Here is a 25930-nt window from a genome sequence, read left to right on the forward strand (position 1 = left end):
ATCGAGATCATCCTGGCTAACATGGTGAAACCCCGTCTCTACTAAAAGTACAAAAAAATAGCCAGGCGTGGTGGCAGGTGCCTGTAGTCCCAGCTACTCTGGAGGCTGAGGCAGGAGGGTCGCTTGAACCCGGGATGCGGAGCTTGCAGTGAGCGGGGATGGCGCCACTGCGCTCCAGCCTGGGCGACAGAGCGAGACTCCGTCTCAAAAAAAAAAAAAAAAAAAAAAATTCCAAATAGTACCACCAACTTTGCCAATATTTGAAGCTTGAGACTTTAGAAGAATTACTTAACTCTACTGAGTTTTTCCTTCTATAATCTGCCAAATCAGGACATATGTTTTTAACACATCTCAGGTATTTTGAAAACTAATCTATGAAATACAAGCTAATGTTTATAAGGTTGCCATGTACCTGTAAAATATTGTTAACATTATTGTATCTGTGGTCAATAGATGGTTGTGGATGGACACATTTGAGAACAGTATCATTTCCTTTTACCTGGATATAAAGTTTGGGCATTCTTTAGGAAGCGACTGTTGCTTCCTCTGCTGAGTTTTTCTTTTTCTTTTTCTTTTTCTTTTTTTTTTTTTTGAGACGGAGTCTCACTCTGTTATCCAGGTTGGAGTGCAGTGGTGCTATCTCGGCTCACTACAAGCTCCTCCTGCTGGGTTCACGTCATTCTCCTTCCTCAGCCTCCCGAATAGCTGGGACTACAGGCATGTGCCAAGGTGCCCGGCAATTTTTTTGTATTTTTAGTAAAGACAGGGTTTCACCGTGTTGGCCAGGATGGTCTCCATCTCCTAACGTCGTGATCTGCCCACCTCGGCCTCCCAAAGTGCTGGGATTACAGGTGTGAGCCACCGCGCCCGGCCCCCTCTGCTCAGTTTTTGTATCATTAGTCTACCTGAGTAAAGAAAACTATCTCCAGGTCTTGAGTTACCAGTTTGCATATAAGATTACCTACTTGATAATGAACTGTCCTTAAGGCTCTTCAACAGAGAGCCCTATGACTTAGAAGTCTCCTTCTAATCATCCTTCTACACTGGCCAATAAGTTCAAAGGACGAGGGGAATTGGCCCCCTTGAGGCATGCCTCAACTTCTAGAAAGCATGCAGGTTCCCCAAGACCTATGAATTCTCTGCCCAAGTGGCCTTAAGTCTACTTCCAGGGCCTGAGTAAGTTCATCCCAGGCCCTGTTTTCTGAAAAGCAGAGCATGTTGCTCCTATATATAGCCCTAGATTCAAGGGTGGCTAAAGGGCAGCTGTTTGTGAGGGCATGAGGATGAATCTTGATGTGTGAGACTCTTACAGTGTGGCCCAATATTGAGCTCAAGGATAGGAAGAGACACAAAATTTAGGGTGTGCCAGGATCTGAAGACTGGGTACTGGCTCTCTTCATATCATACTCTTCCCGGATCATTTTAGAGATTTCCTCAACTACTAAACTTGACAGAGCTGCGAGGTTGTTATGGTATATAGTTGCAAAGATGAGGAGACATCTTATTTATCAGTTTGCTTGGCTGATTTATAATTTAAGAAATTTTAGCAGATTATATAAGGGTCTTTATTTGAATTTTTGCCTCAGGGACTGTAATTTGGGGAGTATCTTGAAATCCCCCTTGTGGTTTCAGTTTAGAATCTTTTGTATCTGTCCATTGGTGTCTATAATGAAGAACCCTGCAATACAGTGGGCTTTATTGTAAATAGTATACATTTCTCTCTGTAAATTTCAAATACTGTTAATTAATATTATCCTTATTCCCCAAACCACATTTTAATTTGTTGTGTAGTTTTTAAAATTAATCATGATTTCAAGAAACTTTATGTGGAAATCATATACATTATCGCAAATAATCATTCCAAAGAACATGTATAGCATAGCACTTAAAATGTTTCTTTTTGTGCTCTAGAAATTTTTTTTTTTTTTTTTGAGGTGGAGTCTCACTCTGTCACCCAGACCAGAGTGCAGAGAGGTTCGTTCTCAGCTCACAGCAACCTCTGTCTCCCGGATCCAAGCGATTCTCCTGCCTTAGACTTCCGAGTAACTGGGATTACAGGCACCCGCCACCACGCCCCTCTGATTTTTGTATTTATAGTAGAGACGGGATTTTACCATGTTGGCCAAGCTGGTCTCGAACTCCTGACCTCAGGTGATCTGGCCGCCTTGGCCTCACAAAGTGCTGGGTTTACTGGTGTGAGCCACCATGCCCTGTCTAGAAATGTTTGTATATGTATGATACCAAACAGAGCAACATTGAAACTCTTCTCTTTTTTTGAGACAGAGTCTTGCTCTATTGCCAGGCTGGAGTGCAGTGGCGCAATCTTGGCTCACCACAACCTCAGCCTCCTGGATTCAAGTGATTCTCCTGCCTCAGCCTCTGAAGTAGCTGGGATTACAGGCATGCTCCACCATGCCCGGCTAATTTTGTATTTTTAGTAGAGACGGGGTTTCTGCAGGTTGGTCAGGCTGGTCTCAATCTCTTGACCTCGTGATCCGCCCGCCTTGGCCTCCCAAAGTGCTGGGATTACAGGTGTGAGCCACCTTGCCTGGCCTGAAACTCTTTTCTTGATTCTGTGATTGCTCCATGTATATCTTCTCCTCATATTTATATTGTGTATATAGTTATATGTAGTGTGGTATTGAGAATGTATAACTTTTCTTAAGAAGATGTGAACTTAATGGAAAAGAGATTTTACGATTCTAATAAGGGCAAAATATAGAATCTTGTGCTGTAAGAATTACATTCATACATAATACGGACTTCAGAGCCAGTCACTCTTTGACCCTCAAAAGCACAGACAGTCATATATAATCTTCAAAACATAGTCTAGCATTGGTTTTTGAAGGTATGTATGGCATCTCTTTTGTAAGTATGCCATGTCTTGGAGATTACTTGTAAAATACTTACCTAAAAAGCTGTTAATTTTATATTGTATTCTCCCCTTTAAACTATATTTAAAATTACCAAAGTTGTATACCACCTTTGAGTTCTAATTTCAATATTGCCAGTAGGATACAGTTGTGTTTTGCTTGAATAGGTAAATAGTAAAATTATATCTTTCTGATAGGATTTAAAATAAATATAGTAACCCCATAACCAGGACCTATGAAAACTTAATCTGTGGGTATCAAAATGTATTTTGCTGGCCACGAAATTGCTGCAGTTAAGTTGACACATCTGTGTATGTCATGCATTGTAATCAACAAGTATGATCTGTAGATATTTTGTTTGCTTGTTGTTAGTTTTTTCATCCCTGCTGAAAGTACACTTAATAACCTTTGAGGAAATCTAATGTATTTATCACTGAATCACTGATTTCTTTTTTCACTTATTGGTGTTGAACAAATAGCACATTAGGAAGCACATAGATTTATATGTGGTTTAAAAACAATGTAGAAAGCATTTTCTTTTGTATTTGTATTTGTATTTTGAGACGGAGTTTCATTCTGTCACCCAGGCTGAAGTGCAGTGTGTAATTTTGGCTCACTGCAACCTCCGCCTGCCAGGTTCAAGCAGTTCTCCTCCGTCAGCCTCCCAAGTAGCTGGGACAACAGGCATGTGCCACCATGCGCAGCTGATTTTTCTATGTTTTTAGTTAGAGATGGGGGTTCACCATGTTGGCTAGGCTGGTCTCAAACGCCTGACCTCAAGTGATCCGCCAGCCTAAGCCTCCCAAAGTGCAGGGATTACAGGCATGACCCACTGCGCCCTGTCGTAAAAAGCATTTTCAAAGTCAATTACGATCTCAGCATCTACAATCCAAAGGCTATTCTTATGGAAGGCCTTTAGAACTCTTTATTGCTTAATTCTATACACCATAAGTGTTGTGAAAATAAAAGAAGCCTCGTAAGGGAAAAGGTAGCATGATTGTGCTCTAATAAAGCCTGACATTAATTATGACATGGGAAATGGAAGGTCTATTAGTTATAATTATAATTACAGGAATGCAATTTCAACTGCCTAATATTTAAGATAAAAAATGCAAAATACTATGTTAGTAGAGTAGGAATTTTTATTCAGGAGAAAAGGAAAAAACTTTGATCAGAAGACAGTGAGGAAACCAGAAATAGATATTTAGGGCCAATTTGGTGAACCAGTACAGTATGATCATGATTGTATCATACTAGGTTCTAAAAGATCCAATGCAATCCATCTATTATTGTCCCTTTCCTTCTCTTCTCTAGCCTATTGTGCTGCATAAAGCAGTACACATTTTTTTGTTGTTGTTGTTGTTGGTTGGTTGATTTTTTCTAAATCCAACATTTGTTTTCTTTTCATGCCTTTATGGCCTAATGCCCACATAACAAGTGTTAAATACACATTGAGTGCTTCATCTGCAATGCCTCATGGAGATTCCCGTACAAAGTATCCTATTTTCTTAGAGTCAAGACTGTTTTCTCATTTTCATGACCACATATGAGGTTTTGCAAATTCATAATGTCCAGTGAGTCAAATATTTTAGATGTTTATAGCAATATATTTTATTAGAGCTGAATGTGTTAGTTGGTTGGTTAATATTTTGCTTTTTTGTTTCATTTTATTTTACTTGTTGATATCTTACAGTAGATTTTTTTTAGAGGGGTAGTGGGCACATGAAACTAAACTTTGACTTTAGAAAAATATCAGCACACAATGTTCACATGTTTTGATGGGAATAATTTCACTCTCAGGAATTTATTCTAAGAAATAGTGAAAGATTCATAGTGAATGTTTGAGAGAGACAGAGAGAAAGCAAAATATTAAAAATATATACTAGGTGAATGGTAAAGTAAGTTATAGGTACCTGTAAAAGAAATATTATGCAGCCATTAGAAGTGAGATTTTTGAAAAATATTTAATGAAATGAGACTACTGAGTTTTTAAAAGTATATAAAGCATAACATAAAGCATAACTCATGCAAATTAAGAGCCAGTGCAGAAACACCGTGGCTGTATATAGGTGGTGATATTATAGGTGATATTTTTTATCTGTGAAGTATTAATATTTTATATTTTAACAATGCTTATGTTCTGCTTTCCTAATCAACCAGAATAAGTATTTTTTTTTTCAAAAAAATCAATCCATTTATAGTTGAAGAAGATAAGTGTCCAAACTCATCATGTCAGTCCTATAAATGAAAACAAGTAAAGGATGTTATGGTCTCGTATGTTGTAAGCGTAAATGACTTTCTTTTTTTTTTTTTTTTTTGAGACGGAGTCTCGCTCTGTCGCCCAGGCTGGAGTGCAGTGGCCGGATCTTGGCTCACTGTAAGCTCCGCCTCCCAGGTTTACGCCATTCTCCTGCCTCAGCCTCCGGAGTAGCTGGGACTACAGGCACCCGCCATCTCGCCCGGCTAGTTTTCTGTATTTTTTAGTAGAGACGGGGTTTCACCGTGTAGACCAAGATGGTCTCGATCTCCTGACCTTGTAATCCACCCGTCTCGGCCTCCCAAAGTGCTGGGATTACAGGCTTGAGCCACCGCGCCCGGCCAATGACTTTCTATTGGTTTGTGTCTTGGACTGCCTTAGAGGAGGCAGGGAAAATAATGCCCTGCTTAGTGGGATTCATGTTCCCCTTGCACAGTGCTTGCAATCCTACCATTAGGATTTTATTCCTTTGCACGTTGTAGTGTATTAAAAATCTTTACCCAGGAGTTGGTTGGAGGAATAATATACATTAATAAGGTGTTTTTAGCCCTTAAGACCTATTCTGTTATCCTAATTAGTTTAAACAATGCTTCTCAGCCTTGTGGTGGAGCAACTTAATCATGGTAAGGAATGAAGAGAGGAAAAGAAGAACTTTCAAACGCAAGAGGAAGATAGCTAAAATAAGAAAATGAAGGACCATGCTGCGAACTTTGAGCTTGGAGAGAATAGAAAATAAAAGCAGAGGGTAGGGGTGAGAACTCAACATCATATGTTTGCCAAAGAAAATGTTTTTGCATTTTTAAATTGTGTTTCTTAAGGCCACTCCTGCCCCTACTGATGAGGCCTTTTTTCAATTTGGAGGCACGTAACTCTTTGGCGGCAACTGTTGTTCGCCCTATTTTAAATTGGGAAGTTGACACAAATAAATTTTTCATAGAATTCTAAATCCTTTTATCATGAAAGCTCTTGAAGTTCACCTACTTCAAACTTCTTCTCCACACCCAAATTTTACAGATAAATATCTGAGGTACATCCAACTGAAGTAACTTACCGTCAGGTACACAGATATATTGTGAAGCAGCCAAAACTAAAATTAGGATTTTCTAATTGTTAGTTTAGTACAGAATTCATGATTTGTCTTTCTACATAATTGTTCAGATTAAAGGGAAATACTGACTTTTTTTGTGTGGTTTTCGAAGGCTTTTCATGCTCCAGGGCAGTAAGAGCATCTGCTTGAAGATGTGAGGTGTGCTTTCATAATTTGGGCGGAGCACATTTCACATTAAATAGTGCCCGCATTTTACTCTAAATGTTAGGTGTTCACTGCAGTGAGGTAGAAAAATATAGCAATTCAATGATATAAATGAGGAAGATGCATTCTACTTTCTTTTAAAAAATATACCACGAGCATTCTTAAGAACAGAGATTATCAAAGAAGTGATCTTTTGTGATCTTTTGAGATTATCAAAGAAGTGCTCTTTTGAAAAAGGCTGAAAAATAATGAGAAGAAAAAGTGGCTAATTAATGACCCTTCCAAGCTCTAAGTCCTTGATTGCATGAACTTAGAGCTTGAGTCTTCTCATTGGACCTCACTCTTTCTTTCTTAATGCCCTTGATGGCTCAGTGGCTTACACTTCACCTTGAGCTGTGCTTTTCAGACCATTGTCAGCTGAATCCATTTTTCAGGAGTAAGCTTATGAGGGACTACTAGATCTCAAACAGATGTAAAGAAAGCTGGTTTTGAGGAATAGGGTGCTTCTTCCATTCTTTATTTTATTTTATTTTATTTTATTTTATTTTATTTTATTTTATTTTATTTTATTTTATGTTTTTTGAGGCGGAGTTTCGCTCTTGTCACCCAGGCTGGAGAGCCATGGCGCAATCTCAGCTCACTGCAACCTCCACCTCCCGGATTCCAACGATTCTCCTGCCTCAGCCTCCCGAGTAGCTGGGATCACAGGGGTGCACCACCACGATGCCCGGCTAATTTTGTATTTTTAGTAGAGACAGGGTTTCTCCATGTTGGTCATGCTGGTCGCAAACTTCCAACTTTAGGTGATCTGCCTGCCTCAGCCTCCCAAAATGCTGGGATAACAGGTGTGAGCAATCGTGCCTGGCCCATTCTTCATTTAAAATCCATCCATTATTCACCCCAACAACCCCTCCCGAGCTCCTCATATACGTCTTTATTACCCTATTAGGGCTTTGACAAAAGCCAGTAGAAAAGCTTGTAAATTTAGAGAACGGTTATCTGTCCTTAGCACATCGAAAAATTATGTGTAGGCAGAAAAATGATGAAATAAATACTGAAAAAATATTTACCTCATGTTAAATATGTTAAAACTGGAATATGTTTAACATTCATCTGTCAGAGCTGACAAATCTATCTGCTATTCACATAGGCCCAAGCTGGCACTTTAATCAAGAAATTTAAATACTCTTGGGTTTCTGAAATGGCAAGAGAGGAATGTTTTTATATTGTAAATGTTATTCTATGTTTTGCTGTGTTGGTGGATACTCATCCTAATCAAATAGTAGGAAAAGTAGTGAAGGAATTCCTAATGCTGCCTGTAGTAGTAAGCATTGCTTGGACTTCCCCTTGCAGAGTTTATAATATGTTTTGAAAGTGAAAGTTGTAGGATTAAATCATTGGGTAATACAGCAAGAACAACACGGTTATTTTCTGCATCTATATAAAAATATAAATGAGTAGTGTTTTATAGGTTTGGAGATGAGGTGTCAGAGCCTCAATCAACTGACTAAACTTGCACAAAACCTAAGAAAAAAAGAACAAAATTCAGAGGGCTAAAATATCCCAGTTATTTATTTCTAAACGATTACTATTGCATTTATTACTACTACTCGTCTAGCAATATCTCAGAAATTGTGTCATCAGGATATTTTACCTTAAAAAACAATTTATTACTGTTTACTTACAAGAGGAGATTTGTATTCTAGGGAAACTAACCTCATATTTTCCAATACATTTTTCTTTCATCCTTTCTGAACAATTGGAGCACACATAAACAACCAAAAATATTATCCAGGAAACAGAAAGCATACAGTGATTACAAAAAGGAAAGCTGTTGAAAGATACTAATTAAAGTCAGATGGAACACAGGGAGTAGAAATAAAGGTAACTGATATTTAGTTTGAATATCCAAGGTTTGCCCATAAACTAGCAGGCTTTTTTATTTCCAAAATGAAAAGCCCATGATCAATAATTTATCCCTCTTGAACATTCTATGTGTGTGTGTCTTGTTTTGTTTTGGCTGATTTTTTTAAAGAGATGGGGTCTCGCTGTCCTGCCCAGGTAAGTTGCTAACTCTTGGCCTCAAGCAATTGTCCCTCCTTAGCCTCACCATGGTTGGGATTACAGGCACATACCACCACTGTTTGAACATTCCAGTGTCACTTACTATTCAGTGTTTTCACATTGAAGAAATTATTTTATCTTAGTTATTTTTTAAAAAATTGTATTATTGCTGGGATTCTAATTAGGCAGCTAAGGAGGAAAGGAAGTAGCATAGTATTTTTCCATTCATATTCCCTTTGAAAGTATGGAAGAGTCGCCAAGTTATTATGAATGTGTGCCTTCTTCTCTTCTCAGCAACCACGTAACAGTCTCAAGGCCCGCCACCCTCTTATATAGTTATAGGAGAAGGCCTAGAATTATAAAAACCACAATATCTAGAATTCTGAACACCTAAACAAATTATTTCAATATAGATAATGCATATACTTCTCAAATCAATCTATTACGAGTTTTATATGCTAATAATTATAAAATTGTAATTCATGTATTACATTGATCAGACTTTAAATACATTGAATAATATAAGTTAGGCAACATATTACAATTATTTTAAATATGAAATATTACATTTGAAAATATTCATCTTGTTTGTCATTTTTATTTACATATTTTTGAACCACCTTAAGGAGTAATTCCTTAGAAAATATTGAATATTTTTAAAGCCCTGTAAAAAAAGTCAACAAAAAATTAATAATTCAGTATACGTTCACTCTTTAGTGATTTTCCTCTGTCCCATATATTTTCTGAATAGTGGGTTCATCTCCCACCTGCCTATGTTAAGTATTTTTGTTTTGAGCTCTAACATATGGCCATAAATTTATTTATTCTGTATGACTTTATTTATCAGATATTAGAAATTGGAGGTTAAATATTTGTCATAATGCCATAATAAATAATCCTTCCCAGGTTTAAAACCAAAGATTGGGCAATTTTTATGTTTGTCCTGTTCCTTTTCTGTAGGCATGGTAAGGATCTGTTGATCAGTGGTTTAGAGATATACACAGGGACTGTTTACTGCAACCTTTTTCTCACATGGCTTCAGATCACTGAAAGAAAAAAGTGATTTTTTCCCCTTTGGAGTTAAGGATCAAATTATAAATGACTGATAAAACCCATTCCATATTTAACACTATTCAGGATAGGACTGACTCTTCATAAAATATTTCCATTTCCATAATTACTCATATTGCTTCCTCCCCCTAAAAACTCTGGATATTTTTAAATATTGCCATCTTCAGTAATTTCCAGTGCAGCAATGATTATGATTCCATGAACTTTGGCCTTTTGTACTTGATATGTAACACTTCCAAAGGCCAAACCATGGCCTTATTCCATTACAAAACATCATTTGCTTATGGCTACATTTTCTCCTGAAACATGGCCACTCTTTTCCCTCCTAACTCTAAAACTATTGCTGAAAGAAATTCAAGTGTAGGATCACTTGGGAACTTTAAAGAATGAGCTATTAAACTTTCAGAAAATGTTAACATCCTAGCTCTTTCTCAATATCCAAAGATAATTTTCTTTTACTCAGCCAGTGATTTGTGGACTAGTAGATCACTTAATCTCTGATTTTTAGGTGCTTTAATTGTGAAAAGTGACAGTGATGTCTTCCTAATTGATTTTGTTATTATAATAGAGGTCATAGATTGGCCTCACAATTTGACTTTGCCTTTTATTGCTTAGCATGTCTCATATGAGTTTTCCTCATTCCTTTTGGAGTTAAAATTGCAAATCTCCCAAACCAGTACTCTGGCCCACCATATCAGTTTTTCTAAGAAATCCTTAAATATGCTCTAAATCTACAGTTACAGTAAGTGGCATTGGCTCTAGTGATTTGATTTGAGAATTGAGAGTACAGTCTGGATTTACTCTTTATGCATTAACACAGGCCAAATGGACAGGGACTGCATTTTAAGTAAGTAATGGAAGGCTGAAGGCTGTCTTAAACCAATCATACCAGTTTTACCCATGACTGATTGATCCCTAGGGGCAGAGCCCTGTAAGCATTTCTCTTACATGAATGGACGCTATAGAGCCTGGAGTTTCATTCATAAAATGGAGACTGAAAGGACACACACACACACACACACACATACACACTCACTCACTCTCTCTCTCTCTCTCTCTCTGGAATGTCCATTTATATAGAGCTGAAGGGTGTAGTGTTCCATCAGCTGCTGCTTTTGCCAGTTGACTGGAAGTAATGATTAATGCTCATTGGTCCTGCTTGCAAGTAACCTGACACTATTTATGGCCTTGCAGTGTTCCTAATGTATAGTGAATGAGAAGACAACATTCTCAAATCAGAAACATAAACAGGAACTGGTGGGTCTGAATTCCATTCAAATATGTCATTTCAGCCTCACAGTGTTTGTCTAACTTGGATTTTACAGGCAGGAAAGGGGGAAGGGATGGATAATCTGCTTGTGAGTTGTACTAGCTTGGAAAAAGGCAATTAGAAGGGGGTGGAGTGTGCTTTTATAGTGTGGGACTTTTCGTTTCTTTTTTAATAAAACAACCAGGATATTTAGGCCCAGAACTGCTTATTTCAAGTGGGTAAAGTGAACATACAACTGTTTTTCTAAGTGGAACTGAGATTTGAAATTAAATGAGTTTAAAGATACATGTTTGGATCTCTCTCAATCTCTCTCTCTCTCTCTGTGTTTGTGTGTGTGTGTGTGTATGTCTTTGTGTGTTTTTGTCTGTTTCATGAATGTGAACAAAAGAAGAACTTACAGCATTTTTTAAAGTGTTTACATAACTAAGTATATGATTTTAGCTTTCGAATATAGTTGTAGAAGTTTTACACTTACGTGATTTCTATATTTAAGTGAGTTAACTAATAGCTTTGAGGAAAAGAGACATTTTATTTCATAAAACATTTTCAACTAGGATATGAACAACTTGAAAAAATTTTCAAGGAGTTTTTATCAGATTAAATAGATAGTTATTCTTGTGTGTGTGTGTGGTTTCTATTTAGTTGTTTCTAACAGTCTGGAAAATTTTACAGGAGAGTAATTCAAAGATAAATATGAAAAGTATCAAAAACACAAAACCAAAAGAACAACAATCATGTGTTACTGTGATTCATTTAACTATTCTCTTTAAAAGTGTTTTTGAACTCTCCATTCTGGTAATTTTTGTGTGTGTGTGTTTTTTGGTTTTTGTTTTTAGTGTGTGGGTCTGTACAGTTCACTGCTTCATCTGTTTTTCTTAGTATTAAAAACTAAAACCACTCACATAGTATGACACTGGAAATATTAAACTAAACCGTGGGCCTGACATCCATTTACGATTTGTGTCATATTGAGCATGTTTTGTAACCTCATTTATAAAAGAGCAAATAACTCTCATCTCTCAGTATTTTTGTAAGGGTTAAATATGGTTATGTTCACAAAGTTACTGATACAGTTTCTAGCATGTAATAGGAGTGCAGGCAATAATAAAGGATTTCCGTTGACATGATTTTATTTTGACTAGATACTTCTTCAAAGACTGCTAGTCCTTTATTAAGATGCCATTATTATTTCTAACAATTAAAAGCACAATATTTGGGGCTAGAGGATAAGATAAAATAAGAGAGACGATACTCTTAAAGCAATCATATTGTGCTAGTCCAGCAAGATACTGTAGTGTTATACTGCTTCTGACATAGGGAAACAGTCTTGCTGAACTTCTTACTAGTATTATTAATATTCAAAGCAAATAAAAAAAGTTTTCTGAATGTTTTGGTGATCCAAGGAGAGATGAAAACAAGAGGACAAAGCTGTTCATGGTATGTTTTTTTTCAAATCATGTAGATTCCAGCAAGAGAGAAATTTGGCACTGAAATTCCACATTAAAACCACTATCTCTTCAGAATTTTGTGTGGCCCATTTTGGCAGCTAATGGCATATTGTATCATATTTTCTTTTAAACCTCTGTTAATTGTCAGTGTTTGGTAGTATGAAATAAATACTCTAAGTGGGTCAGGCGCGGTGGCTCACGCCTGTAATCCCAGCACTTTGAAAGGCCGAGGCGGGTGGATCACTTGAGGTCAGGAGTTCAAAACCAGCCCGACTAAGATAGTGAAACCCCATCTCTACTAAAAATACAAAATTAGCCGGGCATGGTGGTGCATGCCTGGAATCCTAGCCACTAGGGAGGCTGAAGCAGGAGAATCACTTGAACCTGGGAGGCAGAGGTTGCAGTGAGCTGAGATCGCACCATTACACTCCAGCCTGGGCAACAAGAGTGAAACTCTGTCTCAAAATAAATAAATAAATACTCAAAGTTACAATTGTGCCTATGTTTTCTATCACTTCAACTTTATTTTAAAACTTCAGCTTAATAAGACTATCACAGGCTTGTAAAACTTGTAATAGTGTGAGCCTAGTAGATCATATAATCTAATGTTGTTTGGATCTGGTCATTATTTGTGTGGGGTACTGTCCAAAAGAAAACCCTAGGTGCTTACAAGAGAAGATTTTAATTGTGTAGATAAAACTCTATACTGTTATTTTTTGCCATGTAGCCTTAAATTTTCAAAAGCACTTAAATTCAGATAACTGCAATAACTGCATTATTTACTTATTTTACTTTTACTTTTTCTTTGTTTACTTTCACTTTTTTTTGTTTTGTTTTGTTTTGTTTTTTGTTTTTTTTTTTTTGACAAGGTCTGGCTCTGTTGCCTAGGTTGGAGTGCAGTAGTATGATCTGGGCTCACTGCAACCTCTGCCTCCTATGCTCAAACCATCCTCCCATCTTAGCCTCCTGAGTAGCTGGGACTACAGGTGTGTGCCACCACACGCAGCTAACTTTTTAAATATTTTTGGTAGAGATGGGGTTTCACCATATTGCCCAGGCTGGTCTTGAACTCCTGGGCTCAATCAATTCTCCCACCTTGGCCTCCTAAAGTGCCAGGATTACAGCTGTGAGCTACTGTGCCCAGCCTACTCTTTTTTTGAGATGGAGTCTCATTCAGTCACCCAGGCTAGAGTGCAGTGGTGCGATCTCGGCTCACTGAAACCTCCACCTCCTGGGATCAAGCAATTCTCCTGCCTCAGCCTCCCGAATAGCTGGGATTACTGGCACGTGCCACCATGCCTGGCTAAATTTTGTATTTTTAGTAGAGACGGGGTTTTGCCATGTTGGCCATGCATGGCCAACCCCTGACCTCAGGCGATCTGCCCACCTCGGCCTCCCAAAGTGCTAAGAATACAGACCTTAGCCACTGCGTCCGGCCCCTACTTTTCTCTCTTTTTTTAAGATTTTGCAAATGCTATTACAAGCATATTAAAACCATAACATAGTTCTCCCCCTATACTCAGTCAATCAATAGTAGATTCAGTACATCTGATCTATGGTGAAGTAAGTATCTCTGCAGATTTTACATTATTTATATTCACAGTTTACTTAAAACCCTAAAGAGAAAGATCCCATCTAAGTGTGAGTGAGGTAATACTAAATTCATCACTCTCTTGTCATGATTTCTCCAGCTTTGCTGCCTTCTTCACATGAGGTTCAGTAACTAAGATGTTACATTCATGTGAAGTTCAGTAACTAAGATGTTATATTCACATCCAGTTCAGTAACTAAGATGTTGCATTCACATCAAGTTTAGTAACTAAGATGTTATGTTCACATTGAGCTTCCCAATAAACAGCAACTAGGTCTCATAAAACGACTTTTTTGCTATTATTCCCACATGAATTCAGATATATATGTCCTTATTTTGGGAGATAATTACTTTTAGACTTGTTCTACAATATAGTGGTTATATGGTAAAAGTGGTATAAAAATGTATTTCCATTATCATTCATTCTAGGAAACTTTATGAAATAAATTTTCTCAATTGACTACACTCAATTTGAGATGTGACAATTGGAAAAACAGGCTAAAAGTATGGCATATATGTGATGACTTTGCATTTAAACACATCTGCATAAAACTCAGGTTATTTATGCACTCTTGAAAACTTTTGGATTTTAAACATAAACTGTGAGCTTACCAGGAAATGAGAAGAAGTAAGCAAACAAAAAATCTAGTGAAGTACTAAGTTTAAAAGAGATAAATATTGGCAAGATCTGGCACTGTGCTCATCTTTCTTGAATGAGATTGGTGACATTAATTATTAATACAACTCAGTATTTTTTAGATAATAGACAAACGGTTTTGAAAAACTAGTTGAAACTCCTAGGTATGCATTGATACACACATTTTTTACTGAGTATATGATAATTTCAGATATGTGTTTACATACACATTTTGGCTCTGGATATTTAATGTGCCAAGTTTTAGAAATCATCAATATACAATAGACAAGTTTATATGGACTTGATTTTGTCGTCTCACCTCCACAAGGAGTTAGTCAAGTGTATAATCAATCCAACTTTGCACTGTTTACTCCTAGGGAAGCAAAACCACATTAAAATACAACATCAAACATATTTATATTTTACTGAGATTTCTCATTTAGTCTAAGAGATTCGGATGCTTAATTAAGTTATACACTCCTTATTGCTAGAGGAATTTAACCAAAAGCATCAAATGAAAGAGACTTGTTTTTCTCCCTTACTTAGAGGTTATAATATGTTATAATTCCAGATTTACACACTATTTGATAACAGAGCAATTTCAGCCACTTCTGTACAGCTATCTCAGACAATTGGGGCAAATCTTTTCTCTTTGCCCTGGCCTGATGTAGCTCCTTGAAATTTTAAGCAAACTCTGCTCTAAAGGAGAACCTCCATTCTGCCCTAGAGGCAGTAAATATGCAAATCAGAGAGTGCCTAGCAATGTTAAATGTGCAAATTCAAAACTGCTCTTTGTGGTCAAACCTTTGGTAAAGCTTCCCAAATCAATATTATGTTTCCCAGCGTAGCCTGAAAATGCAAATCAAGAGACAGAGAAGAAGGTAACTTATTTTTTTTTAGTTTCTTGTCTGGGTTTTTTAATTTGAAGAGAACTTTACTAGTGTTGCTAAATGTGAAGACTAATCAAATTAGATAGTTTGGGGTGTTAGTTTATTATTATTCTTAACTTCCGCTACATTGATTAGTGCTTTAAAATGACAACAGCGCTTTGTTGCTTTGAATTTTTGCAGCATATTAGATCAGCTTTCATCACCATGAACTCATCTGTAACAAATTATAGGCAGTTAAATTTCTGTAAGCTGATTTGGCCAGTACTAATATGTCATAGAGCTCTTTGATCCACAAATTTTGAAACAAATAAAATTCCTTCCCCTAAATTAAATTTACATAATTTAATTTTTAGATTTAATTTAAAACTTTTAAAGCCAGAGTGCTTTAGGAGCTGACTTGAGGGGGTAACACTGTAAAAAGAAGCTCAAAAGAGGCACCCCTGGCCAGGTGCAGTGGCTCACGCCTGTAATCCCAGCACTTTGGGAGGCCGAGGCAGGTGAATCACCTGAGGTCAGGAGTTCGAGACCAACCTGGTCAACATGGTGAAACACTGTCTGTACTAAAAATACAAAAATTAGCTGGGTATGGTGGCGGACGCCTGTAGTCCCAGCTACTCGGGAGGCTGAGGCAGGAGAATGACGTGAGCCAGGAGACAGAGCTTGCAGTGAGCCGAGATTGCACCATTGCACTCTAGCCTGGGCGACAGAGCGAGACTCCGTCTCAAAAAACAAAAAAAAAGAGGTACCCCCAAATAGTTAAAGCATCTACTGGAGAGTCTGGCTTAAACCTTGTAAGTTTATAATGAATGTTATTGTATTTTAAATATCATAGATTAATAGATTTGTGAAAAAATCCAGAATAAGTACACTAATAATCGACAAAACACTCATCTCATATAATTTAAGAACAACAAAGTAAGATAACAAATGTAACTTATTTAGATATATAATTATTTCTAGTTTTAAGTACTGTGGTTAAAGTACTAAGTTTAAATACTTGTGAGGATCACTTAAAAATACAGTCTGTTACTAATAATAAGTCCCATATGGTGAATTCTTACAGTGTGCAGATACTGTGCAAAATGTTGCACATAACTTACTCCATATGGTCCTCCCAACAACCCTTTTAAGGATGTCATTATTATTATTATTCCCATTTTACAGATGAGGAAGTTGGGAGTTAGAGATGTTAACAACAAAATGTCATACTCCCGTGCAATATCACAACTGAGATTCAAAATCGGTTCTACCAGATGACAAGGTGCATGTTTATAACCATTGTGCTGTACTTGTACTAATGATCCTTAAACTATAATCTGTGGATGCATAATAGGACAGTGTGAATATGCAGTCATCTTAATATTTTTGCATGGGTTAAACTGCAGCTTGTTATGGTTGTTGAACTTTGTACATTTTATTCGTGAAGAAACAGAAGCGAATGCATATGAAATACCTCCTTTCTCTGCCACAAAACATTTGCCTTTGAAGTCGCCGCTTAGTTAGTTTGGATCATAGTCAAGCATTTAACAAAAGTTAAAATGTAATGCCAAACTTCATTGGTTGGATTTTTTATTAGATAAGGTAGAAATGAAAGCAGCAGGCAATTTAATTAGCAGTAATTTTTCAGGGCGAGTCATTACTTTGATGAACTTCAGAGCAATGTTTATGGCTCCTAATTAACCATGTTAGTCATTTGATTGAATAATCACTTTGGAAATGTTTCTACAATTTGATTAGAGTCTGACCCACTCTGATAGTCATAAATTAACTGATATCACTTAAGGATAACATGACTTTACTTACTTTATGGGGATAATCTCCTCTTAGCCATATTTTTTTCAGGCTTCTCTGGACCGTATAAAGGACACCAATTTTAAGTATAGACCAGATTTAAACAATGCTAGCCAAGCGTGTCCATTTTAAGAGGTAGATGTTAACTTTATTTACACTAGAGTATAAATAGTCATAGGAATTGGCAGAAACACAATCACATTCCATATATTTCCAAATTGCCATCCATTGCTTTTTTGAGAATTTAGTTCACAAGTTGGGCCTTTGGAAGTGTAATGGAGATTCCGGCATTAGCCTTATCATATAAGTTATTAATTTATTATGAATTATAAGTCAGTATATCTTAAATATCATCAATTTGAATTTATTGAGAATATTATGAAGTAAATATAGCAATAAACAAATCAGCCATTTGAATAAGGAAGGTATGAGTGAAATTATCCATCAGATCTCAAGTTTGATGTCAAATATCCAGTTTTCCAGGATTATGCTAATTTTGTAATATGTTAAAACACCTTTATAAGGTGTTCTTTGACATTAAATAGTGAATTTCTCAGAAATGTTTGCATTTCCTTTCTCCTTCCTTTTCTCCCACTCTGGGAAGAAAAGACTGCATTTAGTCACACTTGTATGTAATAGAGTTTAGCCTATCTGTTTTCCTCTAGCTGCCTCCAGAGTCAGCCAGCTGTTTTTATAGCTGCAATCCAGGTGTGCAGCAGTCAATAAAAGTATTTTGTGGCAGGGTGTCAACATTAGTTCAACAAAATGCTTGCCTCAAAGCAGCTGCTGAGCTGATGGCAGAGTTATTAACACTGTCCCTTCCAGCCCCAGCTGCTTTAAGGGACCTTATGTCTGGGAATAAATCAAAATAGCATTAAAAATTAATTTGAAGTACCATTGGTTAAGAAGCTGGGCTAAAATGGATTGCTAACTATTTGGTAACCTGAAAGATTAACTATACTGCAACCCTATTATAAATGCAGATATCAGGAAACAGTGTTAACTCTGTTTTTTATATGGTCAGAATTATATGCATTGTAATACTTCATATAAAGAAGGCATAGTATAATAGCATAATAAAACTTTTGATAATACATTTTACAGTATTTTCAACTTGCAAGCTTCTAAATATCTCAAATGTTGCTATATTCATAGAATGCTATGGGATTAATACAAATTTATTTGCTAAATGTCCTGGTGCATATTTAAAACTTCTGACCCTGTTTCAAGGACACCATCACATTCATGTGGGTTGCTGTTTGAGCTGGTCTTTAGCAAGGTTTATTTGGGTAAAACTTTGAATTCACCTTCCTGTTCAAGAGAATCAGCATTCACCAAGATATATGCTCTTCATTCTTTGATTTCATGTGTGGGACCTGCATGAAATGTTGATTATATGTTGACATGTTCCCCACATGGGAACCCGTGTCCATTTCTATAACTTTTCTGTCTGCACCCTGTCCATTGATAACCGCAGCGTTTCAGCTCCAGACTCTTTTTGACCAATGTTGTTTCCTCTTTCAGAAGTGCCTAGCTGCCACTCCATTTATATGAGGCAAGAAGGCTTCCTGGCTCATCCCAGCAGAACAGAAGTTAAGTTATCCATCATTGAAATTCCGTATAAATACCATTCAGAATAATCAGACATCCCAAATATGATGTCATTTAATTAATCATTATATTATTTGGGAAAAATCATTTATGTTCCCTAAGCAATTGTTTTAAGATTATTTCCAAAGTAAAAAGAAGATGTTTCAAGTAGTGCTATCTTGTATTGGGTTGTTAACATGAGTCATATGCATAGAAACAACTGAAAAGTGGATTTCTGTATTCTTTTTTGCCAACAATCACATCCTTTTAAAATAAAACATATGCTTTATAGATTAGCCCCCTTTACTACTACTGAAATGTATCTTTGAGGAATATTTGGTTTTGCTTTTACAGACCTAGTCATAGTTTTGGAGTAAAATACCATCGATTTAAAGGTTTTCACTTTTAAATGTTCTGGATATTATATTTTTGGACAAATAATTTATATGAATGAGATTTCACATAGGAGGCCTAGGGAAGGAGTTTTCTCATAGACAGGCTTGTGATAACCGTGGTAGGAAAGCTTTGCCTCTAAAGGACTTTGATACCTAAAAAGTAATGGTAAAAATGATTTCGTCTGGATATAATCCTCAGTAAAGGATTTCTGAAATATGTGCATGGTTCCTAACCTAAACACTCTACGTCTCTTTAGTAGGATTGACTGGGATGCATCCTTTTAGGCTAGGTCTAATATTGGTTATTTTGTATAAATGATATTAGTAGAATTTTAAAGGGTAGTATGAGATGGTAAAGGTAAAATATTTGAAATTAAAAGTTTTGCACAAATGCAATGTAATTATCGTTGCTTCTGTTGTTAGTATTATACACCCACTATAAAGACCAATAAATTTGAGAAATAAAAGTAAACTCTATGAAATGTATTCCTGGTAATCACAGGTAGCGACAACGAAAGTTCACAGTGAAGGATATTTGAGAGAGGAAATTATTATGAAAAGCTATTGATTTATTTTGCATTTTTTTCTGTGGACTTATGTTACAGGAAAAAAAAGGAAACTTTTCTTTCCTCTTATTTGCTAATTGAGTACAGGAAGGTTAACCCACCTAAATATTTTTACAAGAGAGTAAGAGGATAAAATAAATCTGTCTCAGAGCATCAGACTAATAATATAATGTGAATACCAGTAATTCACCTTGCTTTTCACTTTTTCATTGAACAATAAAATTTAGATGAATCTGAAAAAGGAGACAATGCATGATAAATCCTTGCCAATGTTTAGTGAGCTCTGGCTTGAGTTAGCAATATAAATAACTAACTTTTATATTTCACTGTGTACTAGGCATCACTCTAAACTACAGCAGCCCTATAACATGGTAGGCGGTGTTACTGTCATACCATTTAGTAGAAGACAAAACTGAGGCACAGAGGTCAAATAATGTGTCCAGAGTCAAGGAACTGAAAGGTGGTGGCAGAGTCATTTTCTGTTACAATTTTTATTTTAGATGGTTATATTTTAAGTGTTTGTGGGCTTCATTTCTATCATGAATAAATGTATTCCTTTTTTCATCCACAGGCTGTATGTTCGAAAAGGGCCCCAGGCAGTTTTATGATGACACTTGCGTTGTCCCAGAAAAATTCGATGGTAGGTTTTACACTTTGCTTCAAGTTTTGATTTTTTTAAAGATGGAGTGATTACCTTCACTTCTTCTGAAAACAGTGGACATCCCTACTTAAAGATTTCTATGCACATAATTCATCATGCACTTAATTTTAGCTAAAGTTGACCTATTACAATTTATCTCTTTCCTTGCCCCAGTAAGAAGCCATTTCTTTTGTATTAGGGGAGAGTTCCCTTTTGGAGAAATAACCAAAGAGCATCATTCTTGCTGAGCTTTGTGTAGGGTAAGAGGGGGCTTTCCATTGCCCTGCTGAGCACATGCAGCTTGTTATTCGAGATTTATTGAAAGCTGATCCTGTAATTAGCAAAGCAGAGCAGAAAACGTGCCACTGTGCATGTACTGATGACTAATGCAACCTCTCTTCTTTTATTGTTCATGAAAAGATGCATTATGGAACACAGGAACAACATAACTGCCCATTTAGTTAGTGATTGTTAGTCCTTCTTTTTTTTTTTTTTTTTTTACTGGGGAAGATGTATGTTACTAATGTAGCATGACTTTGTAATTGCTTAAAAGGGAGTTAGGAAAGCATTACCTTTTTAATATCACTTGCTATTGCAATGCAAAGGTCTCAGATGTTAGAAAAGGGTGTCAAACTAAATTGATTTTTTTTTTTTTGACAAAGGTGACAAAAGTTGGCATCTTGAGGAAGCTTGGGTTAAAAGTAAACAGTTAATTGTTTTAGTGGATCTTCAGAGTGGTCTTCGTATTTCCTGCTTTGATTGTTTGACAGGAAACAAGCAGGGGCCCTCTGATTAGCTGATTGCACAAACTTTGGGGATCTTGGCTATAACGACTTGGGCACTCTCTGAAGTTTTAAACTGTCATTATTTAAACAGCAAAGTACATGGTCAGATTGCTTTTCAATTTCTAATTAGTTGCTTGCAGTCTACCCTATGTTCCCAAGCTTTCTGCTGCCCTTACGCTTCTCAGAATGGCTGGCAAGTCTAGGGAAGATCTGCTTCTTTATCCACGCTTTAAGTTTCTAAATGCATTCAAGGAAAAAAAAAACCTATAGGAACCACATTTTTGATTTTATTCTACAATAGATGTTAGCTTTTAAGCTTTGTGTTTCAGAGGAGTGAACTTTACTATTCAGCAACATTAGCAGATCATCAGAATTCTTAAAATACAGCTTTTTCTCTTGAGACAAAGTATAAAGCCTCTTATTCTTGGAATGACCTTCGTTAGTTTCTTTCGTGTTTGGTGAGCTTCATGTTTTCAGAGATCTTGAAAATTAGTAACGGCATATAAGGAAGAAAAATATCTCAAAATTATGGATAGAATTACAATATAATCTGACAGGCCAAAGTCACACTAATATTTAGGGAACTAGCTGCCTTGATTATTTATTCCCTTCGACTTTTAAATACTCTTAAATTTTATACTAATAAAACATTTTTTGGAAGATAGTATTTGTCTTGTGTTTTATAAGTTATGTAGAACAAGAAGAAAGAAAAATGAGGGGTTTATTTTTTCACTGTGCATGGTCAGTGTGATCAGTCACATTTATAGGCAGAAGCAATATAGAGACTATAAAATTTAACAGTGTTTCACTCTATCTGCATAATTGCTTAGTTACTCCCATAAAAAAAAATTGTAAATCTCAGAAGGAAAAACTGAGATAAATAAAACGGTCATTGAAATCAATATGAAGATACACTTCTATATTATCATGTTAAGAACAAAACAACATAATGATTTTAGCAGCTATTGACTCACACATTTTATATTTTGGTTTAGGTTTTTCAAATGTTGCCCTTTCTATAATTATTTTAAGAGGTATATGTCTCTACTGACGATAGGTAAGTTTTAGAAAGTGTGCAATTTGGTGTATTTTATAATTCACACTTAGTATGACTACATAGGCTTAGATATATTTTGTCTAAATTGTTTCTTAGTGGAGAAGAGTAATTTATGCATTAACAATGATACACTTGCAGGGCCCTAGACACTCAATCCCCAATGTGAGCAGTTCCACATATTTTTGAGACATGTGGCCGCAGATAGAGTAAATAATCAGCAGTCATAAAGCTTTGTATTTTTTTGTAAAATTAATATAACTGACTAGATTTATACCAGAGGCATTGCAACACGAACACCTTTATTGCTGTGCTCTATTTAACAGATTTTCACACTAGATATGAATATCAAATAAATGTAACACAAACTTTTTGTGCTTAACAATACATACTTACAGAAATCTCTCATGCATGCATTTTTAAATTGGACTTTTAGAAAAAAAATAGCAAGTTAAATTCAAGTGAGTGAAGGACAAACAAGAGATAAAGAAAAATGAGAGAGAATTTCTATTACCAGTTGAAAAAAGTAGTAGCTTTAATAGGAAGGTATATGATGCGGTGAAGGAAAGGTAGTAATAGTAATATGATAATGCAGTATGCCCTGAATTACCCATAAGATTTTCCTTATTTGTATAAAGTGAAGATTACTTAACTCAGTTTAGGATACTATTAAATTTGCTTTGAAATATTTGCATTAAAATTTTCAATAGTTTGTCATGAGCCGGTCAATAAGTTATTTATAAATTATAGTTTGCAGAATTTAATTTGTATGAATAAAATGTCCAGAGCTTAAGATTGATTATTCCCTCTTCAGTGTTGCTTAGAGCAGTGGGTAATAGCATTAACAATAAAAGCAAAGAAGTCTGATTAGATACGATGGTTTTTAAAGAGATCAATTTTAAAAAAAGATAGTTCCACAATATGTTTGTAAGTAAATGATGTGTGTCATTCATATTGACACAGGATTTATTCTGCACCTGTGTTATATGTAGTTATCTGTAAGTTTGTACAGCTTGCTCGTTTATATTCAACCATTTAACCATTTTAAATTCATTTTTAATGGTAACAATGTATTTCATGAAAACCTATAAAGTAGTTGATTGTGGTTTAACCATATTAGTGATTGATTTAATATGAATTCTATGTAAAATAGCATAATATTGCTAATAACAGAAACTTAAAAATGTTTTAATTTAGGAGACATCAAACAAGAGCCAGGAATGTATCGGGAAGGACCCACATACCAACGGCGAGGATCACTTCAGCTCTGGCAGTTTTTGGTAGCTCTTCTGGATGACCCTTCAAATTCTCATTTTATTGCCTGGACTGGTCGAGGCATGGAATTTAAACTGATTGAGCCTGAAGAGGTTAGTTTAATAGATTTTAATTAGGGCACTCAGGCATGTTATAACATAAAGAAACTGACATATTTGATTAATATACCAAAAATGTGTTCTTAATCATTTTAAGACTTTAGGGAAACTTTCTGAATTAAAAAGCATTCAAAGATAAAACATGTCTACCTTTAAAATCACCAGTGTATTGCATGTTCCTTCCAGTTGAATACAATCCTACAAAATTGATGTTGGAGAAAATTAACCAGAGCATCCTTTGCACCTTTATTTGAGAATGTCTGGCTTCAGGGTTTCTAAAGGAGCATCTGAATTAGAGAAAAGAGGCAGGAGGTTTTATGGTCCTTAGGGGAGAGAAACGATGTCTGCAAAAGTCAACTGGTTGGGGGATGGGCAAATGATTCTTTCAAATTAGCAATCATTATTTGGACAACCTGGATTTTGTCATGAGGGTTGGAGAGGAGCATTTAGAGGCCAAAGTTATGTTCAAAAGAAGATGGAGGAAAAACAGCTGTGGCGGGTAAAGGGATGCAAGGGCAACAGTGGAAAATTCTCAGCCCTTAAGTGTCTCTTACAAGACACAGGCCTGGTGGAAACATTTTCCTTTGTTAGTGACACTTGTTCCAAGTCAGCCGGACTGGCATACTCCTTTCGAAGGGTGGAATGAAGTTTAAAATGTTGCCATAGCACATAAGAAATTACTAAAATAAGAAAAGCCTGGACAGAGATAATACTGTACGGACAAATGGAGGACACCTTCAACTAACTTCAATTGTCCCCTCCTTCCCACTCCCTACGTACAAATGTAGTATTTCCATGAAGAGTTTCTCAGTTCAGTTTTTATTCTTCCTAGAACTAGCTTTAGGCTTAAGGCTGCTATTGTTCCTGTAGCATAACTCATCAATAGCATTTTGGACTTCTGATGGAAAGGTAAAGTTAATATCAAGTTGTTGTGTCTTCACTACTAAAGATACTTTCTCTGCTACTATTAAAATTAACTTTAGTTTATATCAGCCAAAAAAGCAATGGAAAATTTTAGCTAGCATACCCCTGACTGATTATATTAGGTATTGAATCTAAGCACCTCAGTAATATTGAAAAATTCAGTTAGTTTAAAAAAATGTTTGAACCCAAAGTGATTTTCATATACAGTGAACATCCACACCCTTGACTACTGGGTCCATCCATCTTGAATTTTCTGTCTTTATTAAACCATGTATTCAGTTATAATCAGATAATATGCCCTAATTTGATGTCCAGAAGATAAAGTTACATAACTTATTAAAATTTAAGAGATTATCTGACTCAAGAATGTACTGAAAGTATGAAATAAAAGGCACGGGTTAGAACAGTTAAGTCTCCTTCAGTTAAGTCTCCTATCAATACTTTAGTAACACTAGAGGGTTAGTTTTGCGGTATCTCCCTTGCCCCACATCAAGCACGCACACACAGAAGACTCAATGTCGGTATTTGAAAATTCTCATTATCTAGGATGATGTTTGGGTGTTTGAATGCTGTAGTGTGTTTAAAATTAACTTAGCTGTCAAAGAAGATTAGTTTTTCATGGACACACTTAAATGATGTGAGTGAAAGAACCACAAAAATGTTAAGCACTCAACAAATTGAGACTAGAAGCATTTAACAAAGTAATTTGAAAGCCCTTTCTCATGATGGGAGTGTGTGCTCTTCACCTCATGGAAGATGTTAATAATCACTGCAAGAGTTGGTTCATGCTGGAACTGAGCACATTCAACAGGGATTTGTATCAGTTAAACAGTTATTTCCCTCCACCTGTGATTAAAATAAACTGAGCAGAGGTTTTTGTTGTTGTTGTTGTTCTTGCCATATATTTGTTAAGGTAGGGAACATTACTGAATTATGCCAGTATTTCTTGATCCACTCAGAAGAAGAAAAATTCTTTTGCAAATGATTAAGCTTTTTATGTAGCAACTGTTGACTTTTATGATGTTCAGATTTGAATAAGTAGGAGATTTGACCAGATGACCATTAAGTTTCATCAAATTCTGAGTTATTTTGATTTTTAAATGGAGGGAAGAAGTAGAATTACATCTGTTCCATACAACAGACTGACATTTAGACAACTTTTCTGTAGCAGCCTCATAAAGTTAAAAGGAGGCTGGATAATTCAGAGTCAGTAGAGCATTTCCAAATAATAACTAACTCAATGGGAATTGTGCAATAAGCACTGAATGTCTCCTAAGGCTTTTGTTCAAAATGAAACATCCCGTATCTGATTGCTGCATTGCTGACTGTTGCTATTACTTCCATCAGGCAATGACTGTAGGGTCTTGTTTAAATTTCTTCTTTGGAAAGGGTTTGTGAAATTTCTTGTCTGTGTGACCTGTGGTCACCCTGTTCCCTCTACTGCCTAGCAGCTCATTGG

The 25930-nt window shown here is 36.0% G+C and overlaps 1 protein-coding gene across 7 annotated transcripts in view; it reads left to right on the forward strand.

The window, feature by feature from the left end:
• The window catches only part of ETV1 (ETS variant transcription factor 1), a 99783-nt gene that overhangs the window by 59915 nt on the left and 13938 nt on the right, over positions 1-25930 (forward strand). For 6 of the 7 annotated variants that reach the window (XM_023215878.1, XM_023215880.1, XM_031936050.1 and 3 more), the window contains 4 exons: positions 18669-18736; position 19468; positions 20267-20335; positions 23372-23541. In XM_023215878.1, the coding sequence (XP_023071646.1) occupies positions 18669-18736; position 19468; positions 20267-20335; positions 23372-23541 (308 nt within the window). The remainder of the gene's footprint in view (positions 1-18668; positions 18737-19467; positions 19469-20266; positions 20336-23371; positions 23542-25930) is intronic. The other variant, XM_023215879.2, reaches the window with a different exon arrangement.

The sequence above is a fragment of the Piliocolobus tephrosceles genome, chromosome 8 (genome assembly GCF_002776525.5).
Source record: "Piliocolobus tephrosceles isolate RC106 chromosome 8, ASM277652v3, whole genome shotgun sequence".
Taxonomy (NCBI): Eukaryota; Metazoa; Chordata; class Mammalia; order Primates; family Cercopithecidae; genus Piliocolobus; species Piliocolobus tephrosceles.